The following is a 25901-nucleotide window of genomic DNA, read 5'->3' as shown; positions in this document are numbered from 1 at the left end:
TAGCAAAGCTGATTAATAAAGTCAAATAAAAATCCCCCCATCTTCTAATCTAAGCTGTCTGTTCTGAAACAAATAGATGCCTTATCGTGCTGACTCACTGCCATCATACTCCTTCCTCTGATCTCCAGCTGGGATACCTTCTGTGTGTCCAACCTGCCAACAGCAGCAGGCTGCATGGCCTCTGGGAAGAGCTAGTTTTGGGATTTCTTATGTCTTAGTTGGAGCTGAAGTCGCCAAGCGAGCCTCTGGGCGCTCACATCATCTTCTCACCACAACACTTGAGAGAACGTGCCTTTCTTTTGTCTTCCCCTGGCAACTCAGCTGGTGCCTGATGCCACAGCACAGTGAAATGTTCAGGGGTACAGATTCTACATTTTGAGATGACGGAGCATTAATTGGGATGGTGGCTGGAGCCTTGTTCTATGCTGCATTACAAAGGATGAAACAGAATGGGTGAACTGTTCTGCCCTTGGCTCTGCTGGGTTTGCTGTAATGTCTATCAGCATTCATCTGCCTTTTTAATTTTTCCCTTTCCTCTAGCTACCGGTGAGGTTCAGGAGCCAGTGCTGAGAATAAGAGATGGGGTTAATCCAGCCTCTTTCAAGTTTGAGATTTGCTCATCATTTACACCTCCCTTTTTAGGGATTAGATTTTGTACACCCACATCACAGATAATTGCGCCTTACAAAACTTACCCAAATCATCTCTGCTGATTTTCAGTTTGCTTGCCATCCTAGCAACTCTGGGGGGCATAAATATCCTCTCAGACCCTGTTGGCACCTGATGCATGGAAATTAGCATGTCTTGGTGATTCTATCCCTTCCCCATTGGACCTGACAGTGAGCCCGGCTCACCTCTGCCATTTGGAATTGCTTTCACTGCTGGGGTTTTTTTTTGTGGTTTTTTTGTTTGTTTGTTTGTTTGTTTTTCCAGGAAACAGAAATCACAATCACTTTGGAACAAAGCAGGAATTTTATTTTTTTTCTTCTTCATACATAATAGACCTCTAAGTGTCGATACAAACCCCAAACTCAGCTTTTCCACCTGGACTACTGGCTGCACCACTGCTGTGACAGCTGAGAGACGACAGTCCCCTCCACCCGGCCCATTTATTTCACGCCTCCCTCAGTGTTTTTCCCGACGGAGACTCCCACAGGCTCGCCGCGGTGGCAGACACCCGCATGATTCACCAGGGACTGTTTTCCTTGGCCCGGGGTCTCCGCGCGGGGAATGGGATTTCCATTCCTCGACGCTTCCCCCGGTCCGCTTCCCTGGAAGGGCGATCGGGCCCGGCGCGGGGAGCACGGTGCCGGCCGGAGGGGCGCCGCCGGGCCAAACCCGCACCAAACCCGCCCCGCCTGCCCCTAGCGGGGACCCTACGGCCAGCGCCTGCGGGGAGAGCCCCCTCGGCCGGGGCAGGCGCTCCTCCTCGGGGCTGCCGGAGCGCCCTTCGCCGCCCGCCCGCTGCGCAGGGCCAGGTCTGACAGGGAGGAACCGGCGGCGGGGCCGACATGCGCGGCGGGCACGGGGCGGCGGGGCCGAGACGGGGCCACCGCGGCTGGGAGCCTGAAGCGGGGGGTGCGGGGCCAGCAGCCCGCGTCCCTGGCGATGCTGACGGGAAGGAGCGGGTCCCGCGTCCCTCGAGGGGCAGGCGGGACGGCGTGGGGCCGACGGGCCGTGTCCCGTGAGGGCCGTCGGTCCCGTTTCTTCCCTGACGGCCGGCGGGAGGGAGCGGGAGGCCAGCCCGCGTCCCTCACGCGGGACAGGCGGGAAGGAGCGGGGCCGCGTCCCTCGCACGGGGCAAGCGGGAGGGAGCGGGCCGGCAGCCTGTGTCCCTCGCGGGGCAGGCGGGAAGGAGCGGGACCGCGTCCCTGGCGGCGGAGGCGGCTGCGGACAGAGGGACCCGGCCACCCGCGGCTGCTCCCGGGGCCGCGCGGGGAAGAGCCGGCTCTGGAGGTCTGGGCAGGGAGGCCCCCGTCTCTCTAGCGGGACCCCCCCGCTGCCCTTCCCTCAGCGCGGCCCAGCCGGGCTGCAGCCGCTCGGGGACGGGGCTGGCGGCAGGCGGCAGCTCCCCTCAGTCCGCGGCGCTCCCGGGGGGGCGGGAGGGGGAGCGCCGTCCGGGGCCGCGCCGAGAGGGGAGGAGGCGCTCCCGCGCTCGCCGCCGGCCGCCGCCGCTGCCCACCGCCCAGCGGAGCGGCCCCGTCAGCCCCTCAGGTAAGCCCGGCTCTGCCGCCCTGCCCCGCCTCGCCTCGCCTCTGCCGCCCGCCAGGCGCGTCCGCGGCGTCCCGCCGGCGGCCACCCGCAACCCCGCTGCCTCCCGCGCCGCCCGGCGGGCTCGGCACCGCCGGCACCTCCGGGGCACGGCACAACCTGCCGCGGGGGTCACCCCCGCCCCGGGGCCCCGGCTGGGCGGAGGGAGGGCCCTGCCCTGCGGCGGCGGTGACCCGGGGGCCCGCTACGGGTGCGGGGGCAGCCGGGGAGAGCCCCGCGGTTGGCGGGGGCTGCAGCGCGGGCGGCGGGGGCCTGGCGGGGAGCGGGAGGCCGAGGCAAGGGGCCGCAGCGGGGTCTGGGGCTGGGCTGGATGCTCGCTTGCTGGGTCCTGCTGCAGCGCTTTGCCGCTCGCGTTTCAGCCGCAGAAGTGTTTCCTTTCCTTTGGGTGCGTGGGTCTGGGCGAGCTCCCTGTACAGCCGCTTCCCTGTGGGGGCTTCGGTAACTCATTTAACGGTGCGTATGCTGTAAGGAAAAAACCCACTGTATTTGAAAGTCAAAATCGGAACCAAACTTTACCTAGAGACATTTGTTAGTGAGCAGCCCGCAGGTGTCTTCACCGGTTTCCAGCAGGCCAGGCCAGGGCTGGCAGTCCCCGTGCAGTGGGACAGCCCTGCAAGGTAGCTCCGCACTGGAGCAGTCACCTCTGACACGGCTGTCCCCGAGCGGTGGGTAGAGCCCTGCACTGTCACCTGAGTGGTCACCTCTGACACGCAGCGTGGGAGCTGCCCGGGCTTCCCGAGAGCAGCGCGTTGGCTGGAGACACAAGGAGTTGGGACAGTTTGCTGCATGTAATATACATTCCCTGGAAACCCAACCTAGATGGTGCTCTTTAATCTTACAAAAAATGTTGTGGCATCTTTAATGACCACATATTCCTCTTTCAGAAGGCAGTTCTTTCTGTGTCAGACTGACCGCTGTCACTGCTTAACCATGGATTAGTGTCAGCAGAGAGGGAAGGGTGCAGCCTACTGGTTTATGTAATATTTCCTAAATGCTTGGGTTTTCTTTTGGGGCCATCATTCAAGGGGTGAATGATTCTGATTGAGATCTGACAAGGTGACATGCTGTGCTGTCAGGCAGCTGACTGCTTCAGATGAAATTATCATGCTGAATCTGATCATAAAATCTCCTTAATTCAAGGGCTTAATAAAATACACACATGGCTTTTCCATAAAAACCTACAGAATCTACAAAATAATTTTTGAGTTATACACTTTCCATATAGATGTGTCAGCTTTAAGCACTAGATTTTTTAAACTTCTCCTCGTGTACTGTATATCATTATGATTATAACTATATTCATAAAATTAAAATTTATTTATTTTATATCTTAAGAAAATGTAGCACTCAATTACACAAGGCTGCAGCTTAGATCCTCATCTTGCACTCAATATTCACACTTAATTACTTTATGTGAGTCTTTCCATTGACTTCACTGGGTTTTCTCAGAAAAACGCACACTCTATTGCTTATGATCTGGGCCTTCGGGACCCAGCTGTAATACTAAAAGATGTTGTAGTCAGTCCAGGCAAACTAGGGAAAGGCTAATCAGATCCAAATACTCTCCCATGACTTACAAACTATCTCCATGGGAGGGTAAAACACTAAGCACTGCTATTTAATTATAATCTGGACATCATTAACAAGCTCCTTTTATATAGTGTATTCATTGTTAGAGTGTGTTTTCATTACGAGCAAGGAGTATGTAGAATGAAGTGGTTTTAATCCGCAAATTATTCTTTTTCACTGGTGCTGGTACTGGGGCAGTCTGAGTTTGCAAATAAGTTTCAGAACTACTGTTTCTGTTCACAATTAACAGTCTGTTATGGTCTGTGACTGCACTTCACAGAGAAAAAACTAAGCAGCCCACATATGTATTATACATTGTATAATATATGTTTTCATATAAATACCTACTCTTTATGGTAAAATTGAAGTTTCTTAGTTTTCCCCTGCTACTCTTCTGGGACCTTTGTGGAAACTCTGATGTCTAGATCAGATTCAGAACCAGAAAGTGTAAATGAGTCTTCCCGAAAAGAACAAGATAATGAAAAGGTCTATTGTCCAAGTGGCAACTGAAGAAAAATCATAATGTAGAGACTGATGGTGTCATAAAATAAGAATTCCCACTGCTAAAGCTTGCTCTCTGACCACTGGAAACTATGCAGAGTAAACCATACTATGGGTGCACTGTTCTACAGCATCACCATTGACTTTTATGTGGTGAGTTTCTGAAATTACTGAAATGGTCACCAGCTTCAGCTCTGAGCAGGGATTGGAGGTGCTGACCTGCAGAGGTCCTTTCTGACCTAGATTATTCTACAATTCTGTAATTTAATAGTTATTAGTTTTGCAACAGTGGTATCAGGTATGTGATTTAGATGAATGATTTAAAAATAAATAATAGATCCCTTAATGTTCTTTATTTCATCAGAGTTGTAGAAAATTAAATTATACATGTAGTGCATATATTCTAAGCCCTTTAGATAATGGAGTCCATTGTGTAAAAGTGCTACCGTGATATTTACACCTCACAATAAAATTTAATGCTGATCTTTGCTCTTTCTGAAACACTGTATGTTTTGGTGTGTATACTCATCAAGACGTGTGTGCTTATCTGATCTCAGTGCTTGGACAGGCAAGCTGTTCTTCCCCCATCCCCAGCACTCTTCTGATGGCTTCCAGAATGTGGTTGCCCTTCCTGTAGCACTTCCAGCTGCACTCTGCATATGGGTACTCATGTACAGTGTTGGGTTTGTGCAAATATTTGGCTAACTACCAAATGTCATTAACCTCCCTTCTAGGAACTGCTCTATAATGCATTTTGGGTCTTCCCTTTACTGTTTCAAAACCTAAGTTAATTTAGTCCCCTGTCACATCTGATTTTATTGTCCAGGATAAAATTCAGCTGTGGGCATTTGTAGCAGCAGTCAGAATAATTAGGTACTGATAGAGTTTCTTTCAGCTGCAGCCCAATTGCTCTACAAGGCAGGGGCTCTCTCGATATAGAGAGCTCTGGAATATCCTTTTAGCTGCTGAGGTAGGGATATGTGCTGGATGAGGAGGACCATATGAAAACATAGGAAAAAAAGCTGGAAGACTTTGTGAATCCGTCGTTGTCATCCTGTCCCCATTACTATGCAGACATGTCTGGAACAGGCAAGTTGCCATCAAATGCTTGATTGTGCCCTACTGCAGACACAAAACAACAATATGTGGCCATAAAACTCCCTGTCAGGAAGTAGACCTTAATCGACCCATGCAAAGAATTTGTCCCAGTCTTCTTGTGCTGGAGTACACAACTTCTGGTCCTAAACCCACTGCAGATTTGGGTTACTCTTACTGTCTGGACATTCATTATTTTAGATTGATAAAAGATGGGAGCTACCAACTCCACAGTTGTGTTGTTGTGGTGGCTTGCTGTGCTACCGTGAAAGCTGTTTGCATTTGGGTTGTCTCTCTCAGAATACACCTGAATTGCTAATTGACTTTTAGATAATGAGTTTCCCAGATTCATCTGACACTAGTGACAACATGAATGGCCAAAGTTAGCCTCTTAAAAGGAGCTGAAGAATGTATTAACAAGGAAGTACTGCTCTGCTGCTTTGCAGGATTTAGTGCAGTGGTAGGTAGGTTTATGTACACATAGTGCCTGCCATCAGGGTTTAGGAGCAGATGAGGAATTTACGAAATTAGAACACTTGCAACCTGGTTTCTTCTTCATGATTTAACCATGTTGGTGAGGTGCAGTTGACAACCATGATTAGGGGAGTGGTACCTGTTCTGTGCTGTTGAGCCTAGTGAAGTCTTCCTTGTGTAGCAAGGAGTTGTAGAAAGTCCAGTGCATGATTTGGTGGAGCAGGATGGCAGTAGAGTGCTCCTTTGTAAGTAGGAAGGCAAGATGGTACTTCTTGCCAATGTGCTAAATATCATCTTCCTGCTCCATGCAGTATCTGCATAGCTAGAGACAGATATCTTATGATTTTGGACTCTGTGGGGCTCTATAGCTATTTTTCAGAACTGGAAAAGGCCTGTGTCAGCAACTGGTCTAGAAAGATGGAGGAAATTGTTAATAATACTCTTATGTCCTGATACCCATGCCACACACAGTGATTTCAATGAGTAATGGACTAGTAATGCATGTGTTGGCTTGTGGATAGTGAAGTACCCTGGAACATGTTGTAATTGATAGTTAACAGGGCTTTACGGTGCTTGCTGTCCTTAATTTTGTTTTTTAAGGTCTGAGGTGATGGGATTGTGCATGAGACATTTTGTGGCTTTCATGTAATAAGAGCTTATTGGTTTTCTAAGTAACTCACTGTGCTTGCTAACTTGGGGACGCCGACTTGTTTTTTGTTGACTTATATAGAATGTTTGCGGTTCCTTTAACTTCAGCAAAAGCTTTTGATTTGATTGCCGTTTCCTGTTATCTTAAAAACAAGTAGATAATGAGTGCTGAAAGAACTTCAGAATGTTTTCCCTTTTATGCACTTGTGATCTTTATAACTTAAAAACACCGAAGCTGGATCTGCTGGCAGCTTAGTGAAAGTAAATGGCTGTCTCTTTTAATCATCGAACAAGGTAAGCTAAAGGCCTGAAGGCAACCTCTGTAGTGGCAATAACTGCTGCCTCTGGTGCTTTTTTTGGTCTTCCCTTTCCTTCCCATCTATGATGAGAAATTATATGGGGATCAAGAGAGGGGATATTATCTGCGGTTAGTAAAGGTGTTGATGTTCCAAGTAACTACTTAGAATTTTCCCTTCTGCGCATTGTGCCAGGTTTTTTGGCAGTTGGTGAAGGTGGAGAAGTAGGGGTTTGTGTAGTTCATGTTTCTGATTTAGCCTTGGAAGGGAACTTCTACTGCAAGACGCAGAAGGAAGTCACCCAGAGAAGCAGGAGACATGAGCTGAAACATATTGCTACCCTGGTTTTCCAATTTCTTTTTCAGCATGATCTGCCCAGCAAAGGCAGGTACATTTTAAAGGTACCTGAATGAAAAAAAGGTGGCCTTCCAGGCCAGCGGCAGGGTTTCCCGATTCTGTGTGAAAGAAATATCCCTGAAGTGGAGTAAGAGATGGAAGGACACTGACTTCAGCATAAGCCACAGAGCATGTCTTTTCCCTTGACATTATTTAAGAGTTCCCAGAATGAAGAGGAGAAATTTTAGTAACATGCACCATGCAGTGGAGAAGATAACTGATTTGTCACCACTGATGCTGAATATTCATTAGTGTGTCTGCCCAAAAAAGCCATCAATCCCTTATGAGGAGATTTCCATGGAAACATATTTGAAAGGATACAAACAGGCTTGTGTTGTTTGAGTGCTGTCCAACAAAGGAAATAGGTATTTTAAAGGTGAAGTCCCTATTTCATTTTTCAGTATTCTTACACTGTAGTTCATGAAATTGAAAATCCCTAACAGTGTGTCAGAAAAATTATTCTGTTGCATGGTTATATGGCTAAGCAAGCACAGGTAAAATTGGTAAAAAAGCACCATGGAAATATTTAGCTCTTGACTAGCAGCCAGTTAGGGAGCAAGGGAAGCTTGAAAAGGTCAAGAGAGCCTGTCTGTTTACTTGCCACCTTCTAGAAGAACCTCCTCCTTTATACCAAGCTTCTTCAAGACAGCTGCAGATACTGCAAACAACGCTCACTATATTGTACCTTTGTGAGCAGCAGTTGCCTGTTCTCTCTTAGGAGCTTCACATGTCTAGCAGAGCAGTGTGCTACATTGACTGCTTCAAGGTTGCTGTGAAAGCCTTGCATAGGACCCTCTTACTCCTCTCTCCAGGGGTAGAAGAATGGAGCAGTGGAAGGTGGTGCATCTGGTGCTCAACCTGGCTGAGATCCATGGATTGCCATCCCTCTTCTTGGTCTTTTGCTTTCATACAGTTACTTGGTCTTGGGTCTGCCCCCAGGGGGGTGGCTCCCAGTGGTATAATGCTGAATACTCCTGCTATGACAGCTGGAATTGAAGTGCATGAAACATATTTTCCGGGTAGCCACAAAAATGTGTGTTTGTAAGTTTGGTACTTTGGGGATGTGTTCTCCGCTGGTAGAGCAAGGGTTGGCCAGCAACATGAGGGCTGTGCCAGCAGCCTGGCTCAGCCTGCTGGGAAAATGAGGTGTTAAATACCAACCATGGTGCATTAAACACCATCCAACTTGTAGAGTGAAGACAGAGAACCTTGAAGAAGACCCAGAAAATAAAGAGAGAACTGTGGGAGGACTGTATGAGGAGAAGCTGTACGACCATAATACAAACTGGTTATGTAAAAATGCAAACATGGACACAAACATGTACCTGGAACTAGAGCAAAGCAAGTCTGGACTGTCGTCACCTCAGAAAAGCAGCACAGAAGCTTTCAGTGTGGATGAAAGGGTGGTATCAGGCTTGCATTAGTGGCATCTGTTATCACATACACAGCCTTTGGCTTTGGGAACTTGTGTTTTGGGTTTTTTCTCATTAAAAATGGTTGCAATTTCACTTAAATTTTTATTTTTTATTATCTTACATATCAGAATGTATACATATCAGAATGAGGTAACTAAAGCTCTCCTCTGTTAAGCATTGCTTTCTTTTGAAATAGTATTATAAAACACTGTTTGTGAGAATAGGAGTGTGTTGATATTCGATTTTTTTTTTTTTTTAATTGAGAATTGGATCCTTTTTGGTGGAACTGTAAGTAGGCTTATTTTCTGCTTATCAAGCTGGTAAAGAAACTGAGATCAAAGGGTCCAAGGTTTCTGGATGAAAATTAAATACTAGTGAACAATAGAAATTATGTTATGTTTGAATAAAAAGATCCCCATAAAACTAGGCATCGTTATTCAATGATTAGTACCCCCAACCTTACATTTCAAAGGGACTGGTAAAATCATGCAAAATTGAAAATTTACTGCTTTATTATGTTTCAGAATTCAGTGACAGCTAATGAATGATTAAGTAGGAATTTTGGTTTATATGGTCATCTAATTGCATGATATTTGCATGCTATGTAATAAGTTTCCTAACAATTCAAGACTTAAAATCACAGCAAACACACAGATGGTTTTTTCTCATTTCTGAAGTTGCTTGGGGAGAGTTGTGAGTTTAGTGAATTTAAAATTGTAACCCAATATCAAAAATTGTTACAAATGTATAAAATATGTTAAGTGCCAGAATGTAGGAGGGTTTAATTTGGTGTACATTGCAGAGCTGGTAGGACTGTCCTGAGTTAGTTTCCTGTGGCACCATGCTGTTAATGGATGGATCAGCAATGCTTTATAAAGATGCTGCGCTACAGGATCGTTCGTTTTCCATTAATGTGCCATCAGGAACAGGTAAAATGGCTTTACTTAGAGATTAGCCCAATCTTTGCAGCTGTTTAGGATGGACAGGAAGGAGGGATGGGTTAGGCCACTGACAACTAGGTGGCAGCCAGATAGCCTTTTTGAGGTTCATGCCTGGTGCTCATGATGATAGCCTTGTAAGGAGCATATTTCTCTACTCTCCTTAGCTCTCTGAGCATGGCTTCTCTGTTTCTAAAATACTGGTGCTAGAACTGACATGTATTCTGGAGGTCCATTTGCCTTGTGTGCTGAAGGAACAGGCCAGAGAGAAAGGAGGCCCCCTTGCACAGCCTGTGTTGATGATATTCTGAGAAGTGAGGAGATAACCTGGGAGAAGCTTTCATCAGTAATCTCCAGCAGTAACGACTGTTGCCTCCAGCAAAATTTTAAGCACTGGAAATATTCTACCAATAATACCATCCAAGTGTCCATGCTGCTAGGGCTCCAAACCTTTAATTTTTGGTAGCCACTATTACAAGCACCATTTACCTCTCTTTCCTAGTTTGAATGTCCTTAAATCATGTATTGCCTGTTACTGGATAGTACTGAACATTTAAGCAAGGCTGGGCATTTTGAGTGCAAAGAGTTAGTTCATTTTGCTCTCTGGCATACACACCAGAATATTGTGTTCATATTTGGGGATGCTGAGTAGGTTACTGAAACAGAAAAATAGATTGATAGACAGAAAAATAGATCAAGGTATAATGATTGTGTAGGACAGACTGAAGAATAACATATAAAATCTCTTTATTAGAGAGAAAATATTTACTCACAATCTTCTTTTCTCTCGGTGAGTACCTTATGGTGGGGTAAAAATGAATTCCTTTCTGAACTGGAGCATTTAGTTGCCTTCTATTACAGATATGTGGCTCTATCTACTTACCAGGTTTAGGACCATATTAAAAATGTTTTCGACAGAACCAAGAACTATTGTTAAAATTTGCACTGCTTCTTAAGTTTCCACTCAGCTTCACGTAGAACAGTTTTTTGTTGTGAAAGTGGGTAGTTTTATCCATGTCTTTGCGCCTAGGGGAGCTCTTGACTAAGCTTCTTCATATCGCTGGTTAGTTCCAAGGCTGAATCTAGCTCCTGTGAGATGCTGTCTCACAACCTGAAACAATAAATTTTGAGGGGAAGGTAAAAGGAATTGCCATCTGAGGAATCCCAGCAACAGGGGACATGGCTGAAAGATGAGCGTTTAGCACGTCAGTCCTAGGTCCCTGTTTGCGGGCAGTCAGCTGTGGCTTTTGATGGTGCGTTAACAAACTCCTGGGCAGGAATCATGTCTTAGTGCAGGATTTTTTTCTGTCAATTTGTTCTTCAGTATGACAAAACTTCTTCATGATCTATGGCAAGCCCATTGCCAGTCCTCAGAAGTCTCCTTGGGTAAACAAGATTCATCCTGCACTGTTATCTTCATGCTAGCAACTATAGATGGTCTTTTGAAAAGGAAGCATGAGCTGTTGTGAGTTCACATTTATAGTTGGTGTTTCTGGCATATATTCTCTTCTCTTGTTTTAATTCTCCAAGTTTTTCTGATGCAAGTAGCTCTCAGACTACAAGAACCATTAAACTTCTGAAAAAATGCAACAGAATGCTGAGTAGAATAATGAAAATATGTTTGTGTCCTCCTTGAACCTGTTAATGCTGACAGGCTGATTGAAATTAAGTTCCTTTTCTTGCTTTAAAAATACTTGATTATTATGAATGATTGTAAAAGCTGATACGTTTTAAATGTTAACTATGAACTTCAACTAACAATACTTATAAAAACTACGCAGGGTCTGCTAACTCAACTTTATTATGTAGATCTTCTTTCTTGAAGTTGTGGGTATTATTCCATGCCAATATATCTGCATGTTTGTATGTTAAGGGAGGGAGGCAATGCAGGTGGGTGGCTGACATGGTTACAGTGTATCTTTTTGTGTAATCAAAGAGCTCATCTCCTTCTTTCCTTTATTGCAGTTTCACATCCTTGAATGTCCCTCTGTTTCTTGAAGATGAAGAAAATGATTACATGCTTCTTTCTGCTATTTGGACACAGTCTGCTTTCCATTGTCTCTGTCATGGCAAAAGATCTCCCTGGAGGACGTTTCAGCCAAAGAAGGGATGTTAGCTCGCAATCTCTACTAGGTAAGTTACAAAAAAGCCCAAGAGACCAAAACCCAAACAGCATCACCAAAAGGCATCTCAAATACAAATGATAAAAGGCATGAGCAGCTGGCCAAACCTTGGCTGAGTTAGTTTATAATAAAAAGGCGATTGCCATTTGCAAGCAGGAATGTGAGAAAGTGTGTTGACCAGTTAGTAGCCGTTGAAAGAAGGTGTTTACTTTTGAGGTTCTAGATCTACTTTGTGTAAGTGATATTAAATAAATGTTTGCTACAGGACTGTTTGGCAAAAACATCTTATTTTCACTGTTCGGAGAAAATACATATTGGTCCATCAAGGTTCTGTCAAAGCTGCCTTTTACCATGCCAGCAAGTTTTAGCTGTCTGTATGTATGTGCTGTGCATAAGGATGATTGAATGGAAATCAGTGGCTATTGAAATGAGGCTTGTCATTGCATTACTTGATGCTAATCCCTTCATTTTGTCCAGTTAATTGTATTTATAATGAGTAGATCATTTTTCCTCTTTTGCCAAAAACCTGAGGACAGGATCTAGCAGTTTTATCTTGTGTCTGTCATATTTTAAAAAATAAGGTTCATCTCTCTTGTTGATCGTTAGTCAGTTTGCTGGTGAACTTTTTCATCTTCTAACAGTTCATGACTTACAGTAATTTTCTTTTGCTCATTGTTTAAGGTAATTGTCAGATTATGAAAATATAGCATGGATGGGGTTTGGACATGGCCCGTCATTAGGGATTCCCGATACACATCAATCTAATCAGATAATTCTCTCCAGCTGCTGGGAGATGTTAAGTGGCCTGCCTCCCTGTAAAGGTCACCTAATTTAGATGAACATGAGGAATGTGAAGTGTCCTGCAGAAGATATATTGGGAAGAAAGAAGAAAGCAAGCCAGAACATGGAAGAATGGGTGACAGAAAGGGGACCACCAAGTGAAAATCTTCCCCAAACAAAATGTAATCCTTTAAATATGTAACATTCCATAAAATGCCATTTGCAATCTGTCCTTTGTTAATTTAAGAACATTGGTTTTCAGTTCCTGTAGAACAAATTTAAGCCAGGTCACAACAGATTTCTTTCTTTTTTATCTTTCTCAAAGCCAATAGAAGTGGTCTTGAGATTCTTGGGGTTCTGCAACTGAAGGCTGACAACCACAGCTCTGGAGAACTAGTCCACCAAAAAACATGGATGTGGAACAGCAAAGAGAAAACCCACATTTACACCTTACTTAGCAAGACTCTCAAACTTTCTAAAATCCTAAATTCCAAAATGTGATTAAATAGTAGTCCCTCCTGAATATTTTAGGGTCTCCATCAAATACCCTAATCTAAAGTTCAACTTTAAGTAATAAATTACCTGTCTCGCTAGAAAATGAACACAATAGCAAGGTGTTATGTGGAGAAACTAAAAGGTTTCACATTTCTCGGTTTGCCTTTTTTTCCCTGTGGTTCTTTAAAATTGCTTTTATAACCTTTTCTTCCTATTTTAAATAATGGAAAATATATGAAAAGAATTAGCAGTCGATACAAATAAAAATTTAGAGATTAAGTTATTTCTTTCTTCTTTCAAAAGCCAAGCAATTCCTGCATTTGGAAAATTCTGGATCCCTGTTCAGTTTGGCATGCGCAGGATGCAAACAGTTCTGGCAGCTCTGGCTGAAAGAACCTTTTCAAGACATTAAATGATGCAAGAAACTTGGGACATTCTCTGGTCCAGCCCATAAAAGTACGTGGCAGTTTGGAGTCAGACTCTTGGGCCTTGCATTCTGTTACAATAAATTAGGTCACCTGCTTCAGATTCAGCAGTGCATATAAACAGTGGCATGGTTAAAACGTGCCTCTCTGTAAAGAACAGAATGTGTAAAATGCATGCCACTCTGCTGGAAAGCTGTAGTGTTCCTTAAATGACATGAAAAAGAATGGGGCCAAACCGTGTTCTCAGTGACATGAAGTCTATTGACTTAATAAAAACACTCCAGAACTACAGCAATTTAACAGGAATTAAAAGCTGTCCCATTCTGTATAATAAGTATAATATAAATAGTAGTGGTGATGACAATTGCTGCTGTTGTGGAAAGACTTGGCAGGCAAAAGTGAGCAATATAGCTGCAAAGAACCAACAGATACCTGGAAAAGTAACAAAAGTTTAGGTTGGGGTTTGGGGTTTTTTGGGTGGAGGTCTTTATGTTTTTAGGACTAAAATGAAGGATTTTGCCTTGTAAATATTAGTAGCATTAAAATAATTTTATTCCTTTTTTTTTTTTTTTTTTTTCATTTTGCCAACGTTTAAAACAAAAGTGTACTGTTGTGGTAACTATTTACTGGTAAAATACTAGTAGTGTCTATGTACAGAAGTAAAACTCCTTGCTCCAGGAAGCTGACAATGTAAACAGGCAAAATGGGATGAATGAAAAATCCTGTGGGATTGTCCACATAGTGATAAAAGTACTGTGAGATCCAGCTTTAGGAGGATTTACTTTTTTGGCAGCCATGCACTAATACTTCATAGATTTATTAATTGTCTTGTTAGGGCTAATAGCCTATATGTTTTAATGAAGGTTTCAGAAGGAATGAGCTATGTCTTTCTATGTTTTTCTTATCCCTAGTTTTTTTGCTAAACCTGAATGCATGTTTTTGTTTAGCAAATCCTTGCATTGCTTGTTGTTTTTTAAAATTATTATTCCTATAGCTAATAATTTCCATTAAAGATCTGAAAGTTTTGTGCAAGGCTCAATTGGACATAAAGTTTTTAGAACTCTCTCTGTGTGGGCCTTGGAAGGCAAACTGTTTTGCAGGTTTTTCTTTCTTGAAACACTGACTCAAACTTCAAAGTATTTAAACTTGTCAATTGTGCCAACTTAATTAAGTTGGTTAACATCTTCTTACATCTTTCTTGTAGCATATTAGTTGTAGAACACGTGTAGTTGCTTTAGAGGTAGAAAATACACATGTATTTCTTGTAATAACAGAATTTGTGTTAATTGCTGGAAAATATTGCTTTTAATGTATATGTATTTATGTTTTAAATTATCATTTCCATAGTCCTGCAAGATATTGTGAAATAACAGAAAGAAACAGGATGGTACATTTGTCTTTACTGTAGCAGAAGGCAGTTGCCTTTCCCCTTATATGACTTGTGAACTGAATTTTGCCTTCTCTTTCCCCTCGTCAGTTTGATCCTAAGTATCCCGATTCCTTAAAGGAAATTAATCTTTTGGTTTAGAATCTTGTCTTTTAAAGACTTTATCAGAGCTCTGAAGAGTTTTTACTTAGCTCTCTGACAAAATCATTGCTCCTGCTGAGCACAGCTGCTTTTTTAGATTATACACAGATCACTGAAAGCACAGTTTGCCAGTTTAGCATAGCTTTTTGGATACTAAAGAAAAGCAGTAATGGAAATATAGTGCTACATGGTTATAAAGATAAAATTAAGTCTGTTACATTAGCTCATTTCTTTCAAATACAACTGGAATAGACTTATGCACCTAAACAGACTGATGGAGAGCCCTGTCAGTTGTCCAGAGTGGTGATTTCCACACTGTGATTTCAAGGCCACAGTCAGAGATCCACAGCACCTTTCAGCAGGTTCTATATTCAGAAACAACATGTGCCCAGTCCTTGCAAGATATAGCTTTTTTTGGTGTTTGATGTTGTGGGTGGTTTTGGTAGCACAGATGTGGGATTTATGCCCTGCTGCATCTTAATCATTTATTGTAAAACAAAGCAAAATTTCAACAGTGTGGAAAAAACACAAGATTTTTTTTTTTTCTTTTTCTTGGTGAACTCTGTTCTTGTAAACTGAGCATGTATTTTATGTCACATGGGCATGTTTCTTTGGAAAGCTCTGAAGTGCATGCATGGGAATAATTGAATAAGCTGTAGAATAATATTCTAAGCAATAACATTCCTTCTGTTCTTTAGGAATATAAAATGTGCACCTACCTGGTTTTAAAAAGAACTATTTATGTGAGGAGAAAAGCTAATTTAGGGTGCATTAATTTAGATGCTACAAGATCCCAGAAGAAAGAAACTACAAGAGATTAACTGGTGCTGCACAAAATTGAATGGGGAATGGAGGCCAAGAAGGAAATGTACTTGGCTCCTGTTCAGTAGAAACTGCTGCTAAACACAAATGTCCCCATCTGTGTTAAATTGTATTTTGCAACAAAATATATAATAATTTATTTCTTCATTTTATAAATATCATTCCACTAATATGAAGAGAACTAATATGAAGTACACATAGTGCTTACTAAATTTATGAATCACTCACTACAGTCAGTTAAACTTATTCCAAACATTCTTGTATCCAAGCCAGCTCTTAAACTTGTGTATTTGTAACTTCGAGGCTCAAGAACATCATCAGGTTAACCATTCTGGGTTACATTTTAGCCGCAAAGAAAAGGGGAAAATATGTGTCAATAATGAGTCTGGTCATGATAACAACTACATTACGTGTTTGACGTATAATGCTGGTATAGTATTTGGGGAGATCAAAACTATCCTAGGCAATAAAGGTAGGAAGAGGTTGCAAATTACATCTTTTGAATTATCATGTATTTAGCCAAAATATAAGCAAAATCCTAACCAAACTTTTATGAGGATATAAGATAATAAAATGTATCAATTTGGACTCTCTCTGATCAAAACATAAAATTGCCATATAAACAGAGGTGTAACATTTGGAAAGAGAAAGTGCAAAGCATTTTACAGTGTGTGAAATCACCTGTTTCTTCCTTCAGAGTTGTGTAGGTACATCTTACAATCGTTGTGCCTCAACACGTTATTAGCAATTGTGTGCTTTGCTTCCCAGTAGTGATTGTGTCAATGGCTGAGATGTCTCCCATGGACTTTATACCAAGCCTTGAAACTTGGCGCTTTCATCTTAATCTCTCAGGTATCGGCTTCTCCCCTGCAATAATTGTTGTCCGTCATCTACCTGGCTGAGGTCTAAAACAGCAGCAGGAAGGTGGCACTTGCTCAGACCACCCCAGTCTTCCAGTTTCAGGGTTTAGTTCGCAGTGGGAGACCCTCTCTCTGTGGTGCTGAGGCTGTGCCTTCCCAGCCCTAGCAGGGGTCCTGGAGTCCGAGAAGGTGGGATCTGAATGGCAATCGCATCCCTGCCTGGCTATTTGTTCCTTGCAAAAGCTGTTATTCCTTAAGCAGGCCCAACTAACGAGCCATGAGGGCTATCTGGGACTGTAACAGACCCCAGGGGTTTGTGTCCTATTCTGAGTACGCTCATCTGCAGCCAATTATCATGGAGATCAGAAAGTTTGGATTTTGGTTTGTGTTAGCAATTTTTAGCCGCATGACAACATTATGCTTGCCAACTGTCATATTTAGTATTCACTATTAATTTTCAATTCATGTATTAAAATAGCATTCACTTTCAAGCTGCTTAAAGGGAAATTCAGTAATTAATGTTATATGGGATATAATTCTATTTCTAGCAGCACAAGACGTGTTATTGTATTTATTTAATTTGTATTTCCTCTAATAAAGCTTTTTCTTCTCTTTCCTCTTTCCTGTTTTCTCTCTAGTCTTTGTTTTCTTATTATCTTTTCCTGCCAATTTCCCCCCCCCCTTTTATTTTTTTTTTTTAAAGAGATTTTTAAATTTTCCACAAAAAGGAAAGAACATCTGCTGGTACAGAAAAAACAGTGTCATGTACTGAACTGCAAATGCTCTCTGTATTTCTGAAATTGTTTGTTACAACCCCCACAAATTACTGTGAAATACCATTTCTGTTTGAAAAAGTTTGCCTTGACAATAATTCACTGATTAAAATTGCAAACTTTTTTATTTGTATGTTCTCAACAATCTCAAAGTCTCCTCTGTGTATTTTGTCTTGAAGGACTTCAGGCCAAAAGAAAGAACACCAAACGTTCAAAAGTATGATGGTTTTGACTTCATTGTGAGTACTTTAGCTTAATAATTAAAAAAGCACATATGTGCAAAATTAACTTGAAAGTCTTGGAAACAGCATTTACATAACTTAAAGAACATCTCATTTTATAGGCACAAGTGGGTAATCAGACACTATTGTGAATGAAGACAACGTGCCTTTAAGTTGCTGTGGAAGCTAGAAGACACTATCTACTTATTTAGAGTACTGCTGAAATGGTAGAACTAATGGTTTGTCAGTGGGAATGATGCCCCATATATTTTGGGGAGCAGGGGGAAATGGTGTATGGCACTATCCCATGGTGCGGTTTCTGAAACTACTCTGGAAAAGAGTATAATACTTAAACTGTTACCAATGTATAGAAATATGTGGTTTCAGATCAGCTGATTAATGAGTAATGTTGAGGTTGCTAATAGCTTGCCTGTAAACAAAGACATGGATGACTTTTAGAAAAACAAAAAAAAAGCATGGATAGGAGTTTTTAAAACATTAAGCTAATGTCCTGAAAGCAGAACAGCGCAAACTCATTCAGGTCACATTTTTTCACTTAATTTTCTACGCTGCTACTGCTATTTTCTGTTATTATTTACTTTTTCTATCTGTTCCTTCTGTAATAATTTCTGTTCCGTTGCAACAGTGCCCCAGGTAGCTCAGGCAAAATGAGAGTTTCAGATCTTTGAGGAGAAAGATATGAAGATCATCTTCTCCCATGCAATCACCCTTTTTTGTGTTGGTTGTGATTTGTTGTTTTACAGATGTGTGCAGGGAAAGACAGTCAGTCACAGGCAGAGTCAATGCCTCCAGGCTGTCTGTGAGAACTGGGTTCAAAGTAGTTTTAACTGTGTGTACTACAAGGTTTCTCCATCATGGCTCAGAAAATTCCTTGTCTCTCACGGGTGTGAGCTATGCTTAGCTGAGAGCACGTAACATTTGTTTCTGTCAGGAAACAGTTGGTAGATGTTGATGCTTCTGGGACTGGACTGGGGATATCAAGATGCTTAATCCCTCTGTCCGGGTCTTTTTCTGCCCACAAGGGAAAGCAACCCACTCCTCAGTCCTCCTGACCATTAAAGCAGGTTTGACTCCTGTCAGAAGACCCGACAGTTTCCATCTCAGAACAGCTGAAATATATGAAAAAAACTAAGGAACCTGAGAGTATCCCCACACCATACTTCAGCTTCATGCCAGAGACAGAACCAGTCTAAAGAAATGGAGACATAGTAGGAGTCAGTTTTGGGACTCTGGAATTGGAGGGACTTCTTATTAATAATGACCTTCTTGTTTTGGAAAGGATGACAGGGAAGGAATAGAAATAGTGAGGTGAAATGACAACAAGGTAATGGACTCTCCTGGAGTGACTGATAATGAAGCATTTGCATGTGGTAAGAAATGGAAATCTCTGGACAAGAGCATCCTGCTGTACAGTTGTCCCAGAAATTTTGGAAGTTCAGAAAAGGTTTTTTCAGAGGCAATAAAGAAATGTCTGAAGGCTGTGTTGCATTTGAGATTGTTCCAGAGGAAGAAGTATGTAAGGAGGAACGGGTGAGCTGCCAAACTCATAATGAGTCTTTGGGTTAGGGCCAGACGCCTGTGAGTTTGGGGAAAGGTTCAGAGCAAGGATGGGGCCAGGGAGTATGGGGGCAGGTCTTGGACCCAGGGTCTGTCCCAGAGCTGGCAAGAGCTGGTGTCACCTGCAGAACCAAGTGCAGCACATACATGTGCCAGGAAAGGGTTACTGAGCAGTTTCTAACATTTACTTCCAGAACTAGGTAGGATTATATCTGAAATGTACCGTACTATCCTTTGTCCTTCTTGGAAGGTAACTTGCACAAAACGTCTTACTAGAGCCAAGAAGCGCTTGGAATTAGTGCTATTCTTCATTTAGTCTTGGCAACAACCACAAAATGCGTTTTTCAAAAGCAACATTACATTTACTGCTATGTACTTCGTGCTTGATCTTTGCAAATGAAGCTACTGTGGTTTCCTAGAAGGTATATATAGGTAATATGTAAGTATGTGTTTCTTCCCATCTGAGCATTTTGCTCCTGCTATATTTATGAATTAATTGCAAATTTAAGTATTCTTTACTTGTATGATTGTATGGCAATAAAATTAAACCTTCTTGATGAACTACGAAATCCTTTGGAAATATCTGAGAATCTGTCAAATCCAATCTTTTTGGCTGGATATTTAGCTAGGGAAAACCTGAATTCTGGACTTTAAGAACAAATATTTGACACCCAGCAAGTTCATACACTTTGGAACAAAATTGTTAGGAGTCATACTGCGATTTATAAGGAAAGAAGTTGTAAAGAAAAGAGAGGCCAGTAAGGTTGAGGACTAGAGGGAAAATGAAATAACAAAATGGCAAAGAAAGAAGAGGAATTTAGGAAAGAGTTTTATAATGTGCTAGCCAGGAGAACAGTTTTCTCCTCTTTTATTTAATTTTTCTGTTACTCAAAAGATAGAATGTAAAAATAAACCTGGTGTTATTGCTGGCATTGTCACAGCACGTGTAATTTTTTGTATATACATTACTGTAGAGTTAGCTAAGAAACAATATATTGAGTCTCAACATTGCCACTAATGCATTGCCTGTTTAGGCAATAATTTTTCTATTATCTCATATTTTCTTAACTGATCTCATCCTTCTTTTTTGCTTAAATTGTCTTACTCTATAACAAACATCTTAATGGAACTAGTATTTACTTGTTATAAATTACTTTTTCAATGTCTTAACTTTGCTGCAGTGTTTACCAAGTTGAGCTAACCTCCTTTTGCTTTGCATAAAGCAATATCATTCTTCAACATTTATCCATTCTCATATATTAGGATAAAGACCTACATAACCAAATAAGTAATATCAAAGTTAAAAAAAAAAAAAAAAGGAATAAGGAGTCATAAAGATGTAGGACAACAACAGAAAATAACTAACTCATTTTTAAACAATTAATCTTATCAAGGGAGCTGGCTTGCAAAAACTTTTGGAAAATCACCATCTAAAACTTTGGTCCTTTTCATGTGTTTAGTTTGAATGTCCCAAAATGGAATTGTTTCAGGAAATTAAACAGTGCTAAGGGACATTCTTGGGCATTGGGACTCCACCATTATTGTTGCTGTTAAATTGCTGGAGTTCTCTGGCCTGCAGTGATTAGCACTCCCCCAGCAGTCCCTGTGCATGGTTCAGAGGCTGCAAGAGGACTGGGATTATTCCCAATAGGCAGCTTGCATACAGCCATTCTGTTTTAGTGTGAAGGTGAGTTTAATACTGTGGATGCAAGCCAGCTGGCCTCTGAGCTTAGCTTGTATCTTAGACTGCTCTCTGGCACTGAGACCAGTGGTATAAAATGGCCTGCTTCTGTACTACTAAATACGCTGAGCTTACAAGAGTGGTTGAATCCACATTGCATATTAGGATGAGTCCCTGGCTCATGCTACTTCCCATATCATGCCTGAGGATTGCTTGAGAAAATGTTAATTGTCCTAAGATGAACAATACCAGGAACTATTCTAATGATTTAACAGCCTAGAGATAGTCAGTTCCAATGCTCAGGAAAACTCCCTGGCAGCGCTTTAGTTATATTAAGGCAATGTAGCATTAGTTAGATATAAGCTGAGAGGGTACAAACACTCTCAGATAGAGACCCTGGGTGGGTGAGCAAAGTCAAAGCAGCATGAACTTCATCAAAGCCAAAGTAGGGGTTCAGGCTTGAGCGTAATTTGCTTTGAGAAAGGAGTAGAAGAAAACCTGCAGGGATCAGATAAAATAACTTAATAGAACTTTCAGATCTAGAGGAAATTAAGATGCTCAATGTGAAATATTCTTTTGAGCTTTGTTTTATGTATCTCTCAGTAATTGATTCCCAGCTGGGTTCTTCCAAGTAGAACTGAAATGTCCTTGTGTTGTTAACTTTGCAAAGGTAGCATCGCTGTAACTGTTATTGACAGACAAACTGCATATTGATTGGAGGAGGAGAACATATTGACTTGACCTTTCCTTCCTTTGCCTTGTCTGTCCTTGTCTTGCATCTCCTGGCCTTGCCTTTGGATAATACAGCTCACAGTGAGAGGGTTTTTTTAACTTTTGTGTTGGCAATACAAAACCTCTGCTGACTTAGAAGCAGGTTTATGGATGAGTAGCTCTTTTCAATGAGCATGTCACTTTTCGTAAGAAGAGTGGAAGGGAATTACTCTTGGGTACAAGGATGTTTGCCAAGTTGTGAGAAATGTCCTTGTTCAAAATGAGAGCTGGTAACAGGAAGAGGTTATAGTTTACAGGGCAAGTGCAAAAACATGCAACTGCTAAAAAGGTATCACTGAAAGTTTATCTGAGGGGATGAGTGTTCAGATCTGTTAGTCATTACTGATTGCCACTCCTCAAAATACCACCCAGCTGAAGTTTTACTTAGTAAATTAGTTACGTTTTATTTTTCATGGATCTCAGCTAAATCAACTTTAATAATTACAAGGTCATTTTGTATACATTTCAATTTGGAAATGTTTGGTATTTCTATAGATGTAGTTTTGCTAATGAAAGTAGTTTTGAAATATACTGTATTACATTCAGCCCAACAGTTTTTTCTTAAGTAATTTAGCACAATGGGGTGTGTTTCTAGTAGTACTGTCTACTAATGCCGTCCAGGTTTTTTCCCAACAAGATTCATGCCTGACTTCAAAATACATAACTGAGTCTTGTCAGACTGGGATCCAAATCGTTATATTCAGATGAAAAGGACTCAATACCATGGCTCTAGTTTTGACTTGTTTTAAGGAAAATAAAATAGCAGTCATTTTACCCTTCTCCCTTCTCTGTCCTTCCCCTCACATACACAGACATATTCTTAGGGTTTTTTTTCTGAAATTATCTTTCTTTCCCCTTGCTCTGCTCCCACAAATAATATCTTAGCATTATCTTTGTATTAGAACTGTGCTGGAATATTTCATCTTATATGAGTAAAAATAATTAATAATTAGATATACCACTAAGATAATAAGATGGAAAGTAGTTGTCAGGATATCTGTATCCCATTAGAACTGGAATTTTGTTTCTGCTCAATTTGGCTTGCATTCAACATCCTCCGATTTTGAAAGACTAAGCAACCCTAGCATATTCCTATGCTTATGAATAAAGCCATATTGTAGGCTGTGCATGAATAAATCCAGGCAGTCATTTTTATTGTCATCAAAGAGCATTTTTATTCTATGCCCACAAATATTCTTGGTAATCTATGAAAGAGGCCTCTGAGTTAACAAGTGAGAACAGGCAGCTTTCTCACCCCTTGCCTTGGCAGAAGTACATGATTAGCATTCATCAGCAGTCACAAGTGAACTCATGTAAAGGCTTGCCTACAGACAGATGTTTTTCCAATTGAGTCTTTGATTGGCCCACTTGTACTTGTGCAGTATGACATGACCTTTAATTACACAGTCAAATACTACGTTTCCACCGAGCATTTGCCTCATTCAGTGCACAAGACGGATGAGAGCGCACTGGGAATTGAATTGGGTTGGGAAATAAGGGAGATTACTGATTAGGGGTCTCTCAACTTAGTGAAATGAGCATTCTTGCCACCTTTAATCTTTCAAGCCAGGCAGACAAATGGGCAACTAGTTACTTCACAGGTCTGTTCATAACCATGGGAACGGAAGAACAGGAGCAGACATGCTGACTGAAGCCACAGGTCTACCTAACATGGTGTCCTGTCTCTGACAGCAGTCAAAATGTGATACATATGAAAATGTTTAAGGACAAGACAATAGTACCTTAAGGCATCCCCCCAACTGCCATGCTTTTTTGGCTCAGGGTTTTCCTAATCTGGAGGGATCTTTAATGTCAGTATTGAACCTCAGCTGATTTCTCTTCACCAGCATCCCGTTAAGCCCTTTAAAGCCCTTTAATCTTTTGCTTTATGCTGCCTTCTGCAGCAAGGCTCACAGCTCACCTCTCCCTGCTTGTCTTAAGCCTGTCATGTGAATGGTCAGTCCCTGTCCATTCTCATCATGCAACTCATGCATATGTCTCATATTCTTTCAAAAAAAGGTTGCTAAGCAGAAGCCAGAGGATATACCCAGGGTCCCAGGAGGCTTGTAGCATGCCCAGAAGGCAGCCAGCCTTCACTTCGGCTGTTATCTGTGATAGCTTGGCCTGCCTGCCTGTGCAATTGTCAGATATAGACACACTGTGTGGTATTTCTGCTTCACTGGAAAAAAAAAGACTGCTGATGGGTGGAAAGTGTATGAGTGGTCTTTTGGCCAGGTTGAGTGCCACTGTAGACAGCAGGATTTTCTCTCTGATGCAGCTACAGAATTTCTGTGTGATGCTGAGGTAGTCCAAGATGAGACTTTTCCCAGATGTCCATTAATTATGCATTTGAAATCATGGGGTTTGATTTGCAGAAGTGCTGAGCAGTCACAGCTGCAGTTGACGTCATTGAGAGCTGTACTTTGTACATGCAAAGTGCTGCTTAATGCCAAGTTCCCTGAAAAATCAGTCCCTTCACATCTTGTATCAGCCACTGCAATTAACAGATGCTTTTGACCCAAATTTCTTTGTGTTCTGTTTTCCCTTTTTGTAATGGAGGACTGATTCCACCCTGCCTCACTGGAGTGTCCAATTTCTAAATTCTCAGGGACCACCACAAAAAGAAGCACAGTGCAGCCTGTTCAAATAGTAACTATGTAATTCAGAGGGCACTTCCAGCCTGTGTGGGGTTTGAGCTTAAAATCTCAACAACAATGACAAAACAGGGTACAGCACAAGTATCTACCCATTCCACTGGCATTGGTCATGCTGGGCACTGATTTCCCTCCAAAAAATAAATAATCTACTGATCATTTAACAGACAGCTTTTCTTACTTACTTGAGGCTGAATTTATATTGCCCAAGTAGCCCTAGTTCTGACATCTCCTATTTTTCCTGTATTTTACCAGTGTTTGTCTTTGTTTAGACAGCATGTTTGAGACATCGGGTCAACCTGAACCAGTTTGCATTTTGAAATTATTGTAAAGTATTTTTGTTTGCATTTTGCCTTCCAGAAAATACTTGCAACAACAAACGCCTGGACCTCGTCTTCATCATTGACAGCTCTCGCAGTGTACGTCCTTATGACTTTGAAAAAGTAAAGGAGTTCATTTTAACCATCTTGCAGTTCCTGGACATCAGTACTGATGCCACCCGCGTAGGTCTGATTCAGTATGGCAGCACAGTCAAACATGAGTTTTCACTGAAGACATTCAGGAGGAAGCAGGATATTGAAAGAGCAGTGAAGCGGATGATGCACCTGGCAACTGGCACTATGACTGGACTGGCTATTCAGTATGCAATGAACATTGCATTTTCAGAATCAGAAGGAGCTCGACCTCTGAAGCAGAATGTGCCCCGAATTATCATGATAGTGACCGATGGGAGACCTCAGGATCCAGTGGCAGAGATTGCCACGAAAGCACGTAACTCAGGAATCCTGATTTTTGCCATTGGAGTGGGAAGAGTAGATATGAACACGCTGAAGTCCATTGGGAGTGAACCGCATGAAGAGCATGTGTTCCTGGTTGCTAATTTCAGTCAGATTGAAACACTGACATCTGCCTTCCAGACTAAACTTTGTGGTAAGGTTTTTATCTATAGATCTGAATGCACAGATGAAAGTAAAACACAGGGGGGAAACCTATGCATTATATATTTATTTTTTTTTAACATGGAAGCTTATCTGTCAGAATATATATATTGAAAAAAGGGAGACCAGCCAGACAACATTCAGAACAGCAGTCATACATATGGGGAAAAACGTACTCTACTGCTAAATGCCATAAAATATGATCTGATTCCTGGTGGTCATGAGGAGTGAGGCAAATACACATACCATGATTTTCCTATTCATTGCATAATAGCAATAAATTTACAACCCTCTGCTATTTAAATATTAGATAAGTTGTTTCATCTATTGATTTTTAATGTGACCTCCCTTAGCACTGAAACTTCAAACTGATAAACAGTGTTTTGGTTATTCAAAAAATTCTGTAGAGTTTGTGGATCCCTCTTCCAAAGTTTACATATTAATTCTATGCAAACAATTATCTCCGTGCATGCCTTGTGACTGGAAATGAGACACAGAGACATGGTAGCATTTTTATTCAATCCATTTTAAGTACAGAAAGTTAGGAGAAGCCGTTACAGTGATATTACTCATTCATACAATAAAGTAAATAATGTTTTAATAGGTATTAATTTGCAACAATCACTTCCATCTGTAATTCCCTGATAAG

General features: G+C 41.7%; 1 protein-coding gene across 6 annotated transcripts in view; it reads left to right on the top strand.

Annotated features, from left to right (window-relative positions):
- Positions 1–1247: 1247 nt before the first annotated feature.
- MATN2 (matrilin 2) overlaps positions 1248–25901 on the top strand; it is a 76119-nt gene continuing 51465 nt past the window's right edge. For 3 of the 6 annotated variants that reach the window (XM_055799578.1, XM_055799576.1, XM_055799575.1), the window contains exons 1-3: positions 1570–2214; positions 11569–11736; positions 24675–25244. In XM_055799578.1, the coding sequence (XP_055655553.1) occupies positions 11583–11736; positions 24675–25244 (724 nt within the window). In that variant the 5' untranslated portion in view covers positions 1570–2214; positions 11569–11582. Of the gene's footprint in view, positions 1479–1567; positions 2215–11568; positions 11737–24674; positions 25245–25901 lie in introns of those variants that run through there. The other 3 variants (XM_055799574.1, XM_055799577.1, XM_055799573.1) reach the window with 3 other exon arrangements.

The sequence above is a fragment of the Falco peregrinus genome, chromosome 3, assembly GCF_023634155.1.
Source record: "Falco peregrinus isolate bFalPer1 chromosome 3, bFalPer1.pri, whole genome shotgun sequence".
In the NCBI taxonomy this organism is placed as follows: Eukaryota; Metazoa; Chordata; class Aves; order Falconiformes; family Falconidae; genus Falco; species Falco peregrinus.
Note: the sequence above shows the minus strand (reverse complement) of the source record. Positions and strands in the feature narration are given on the sequence as shown.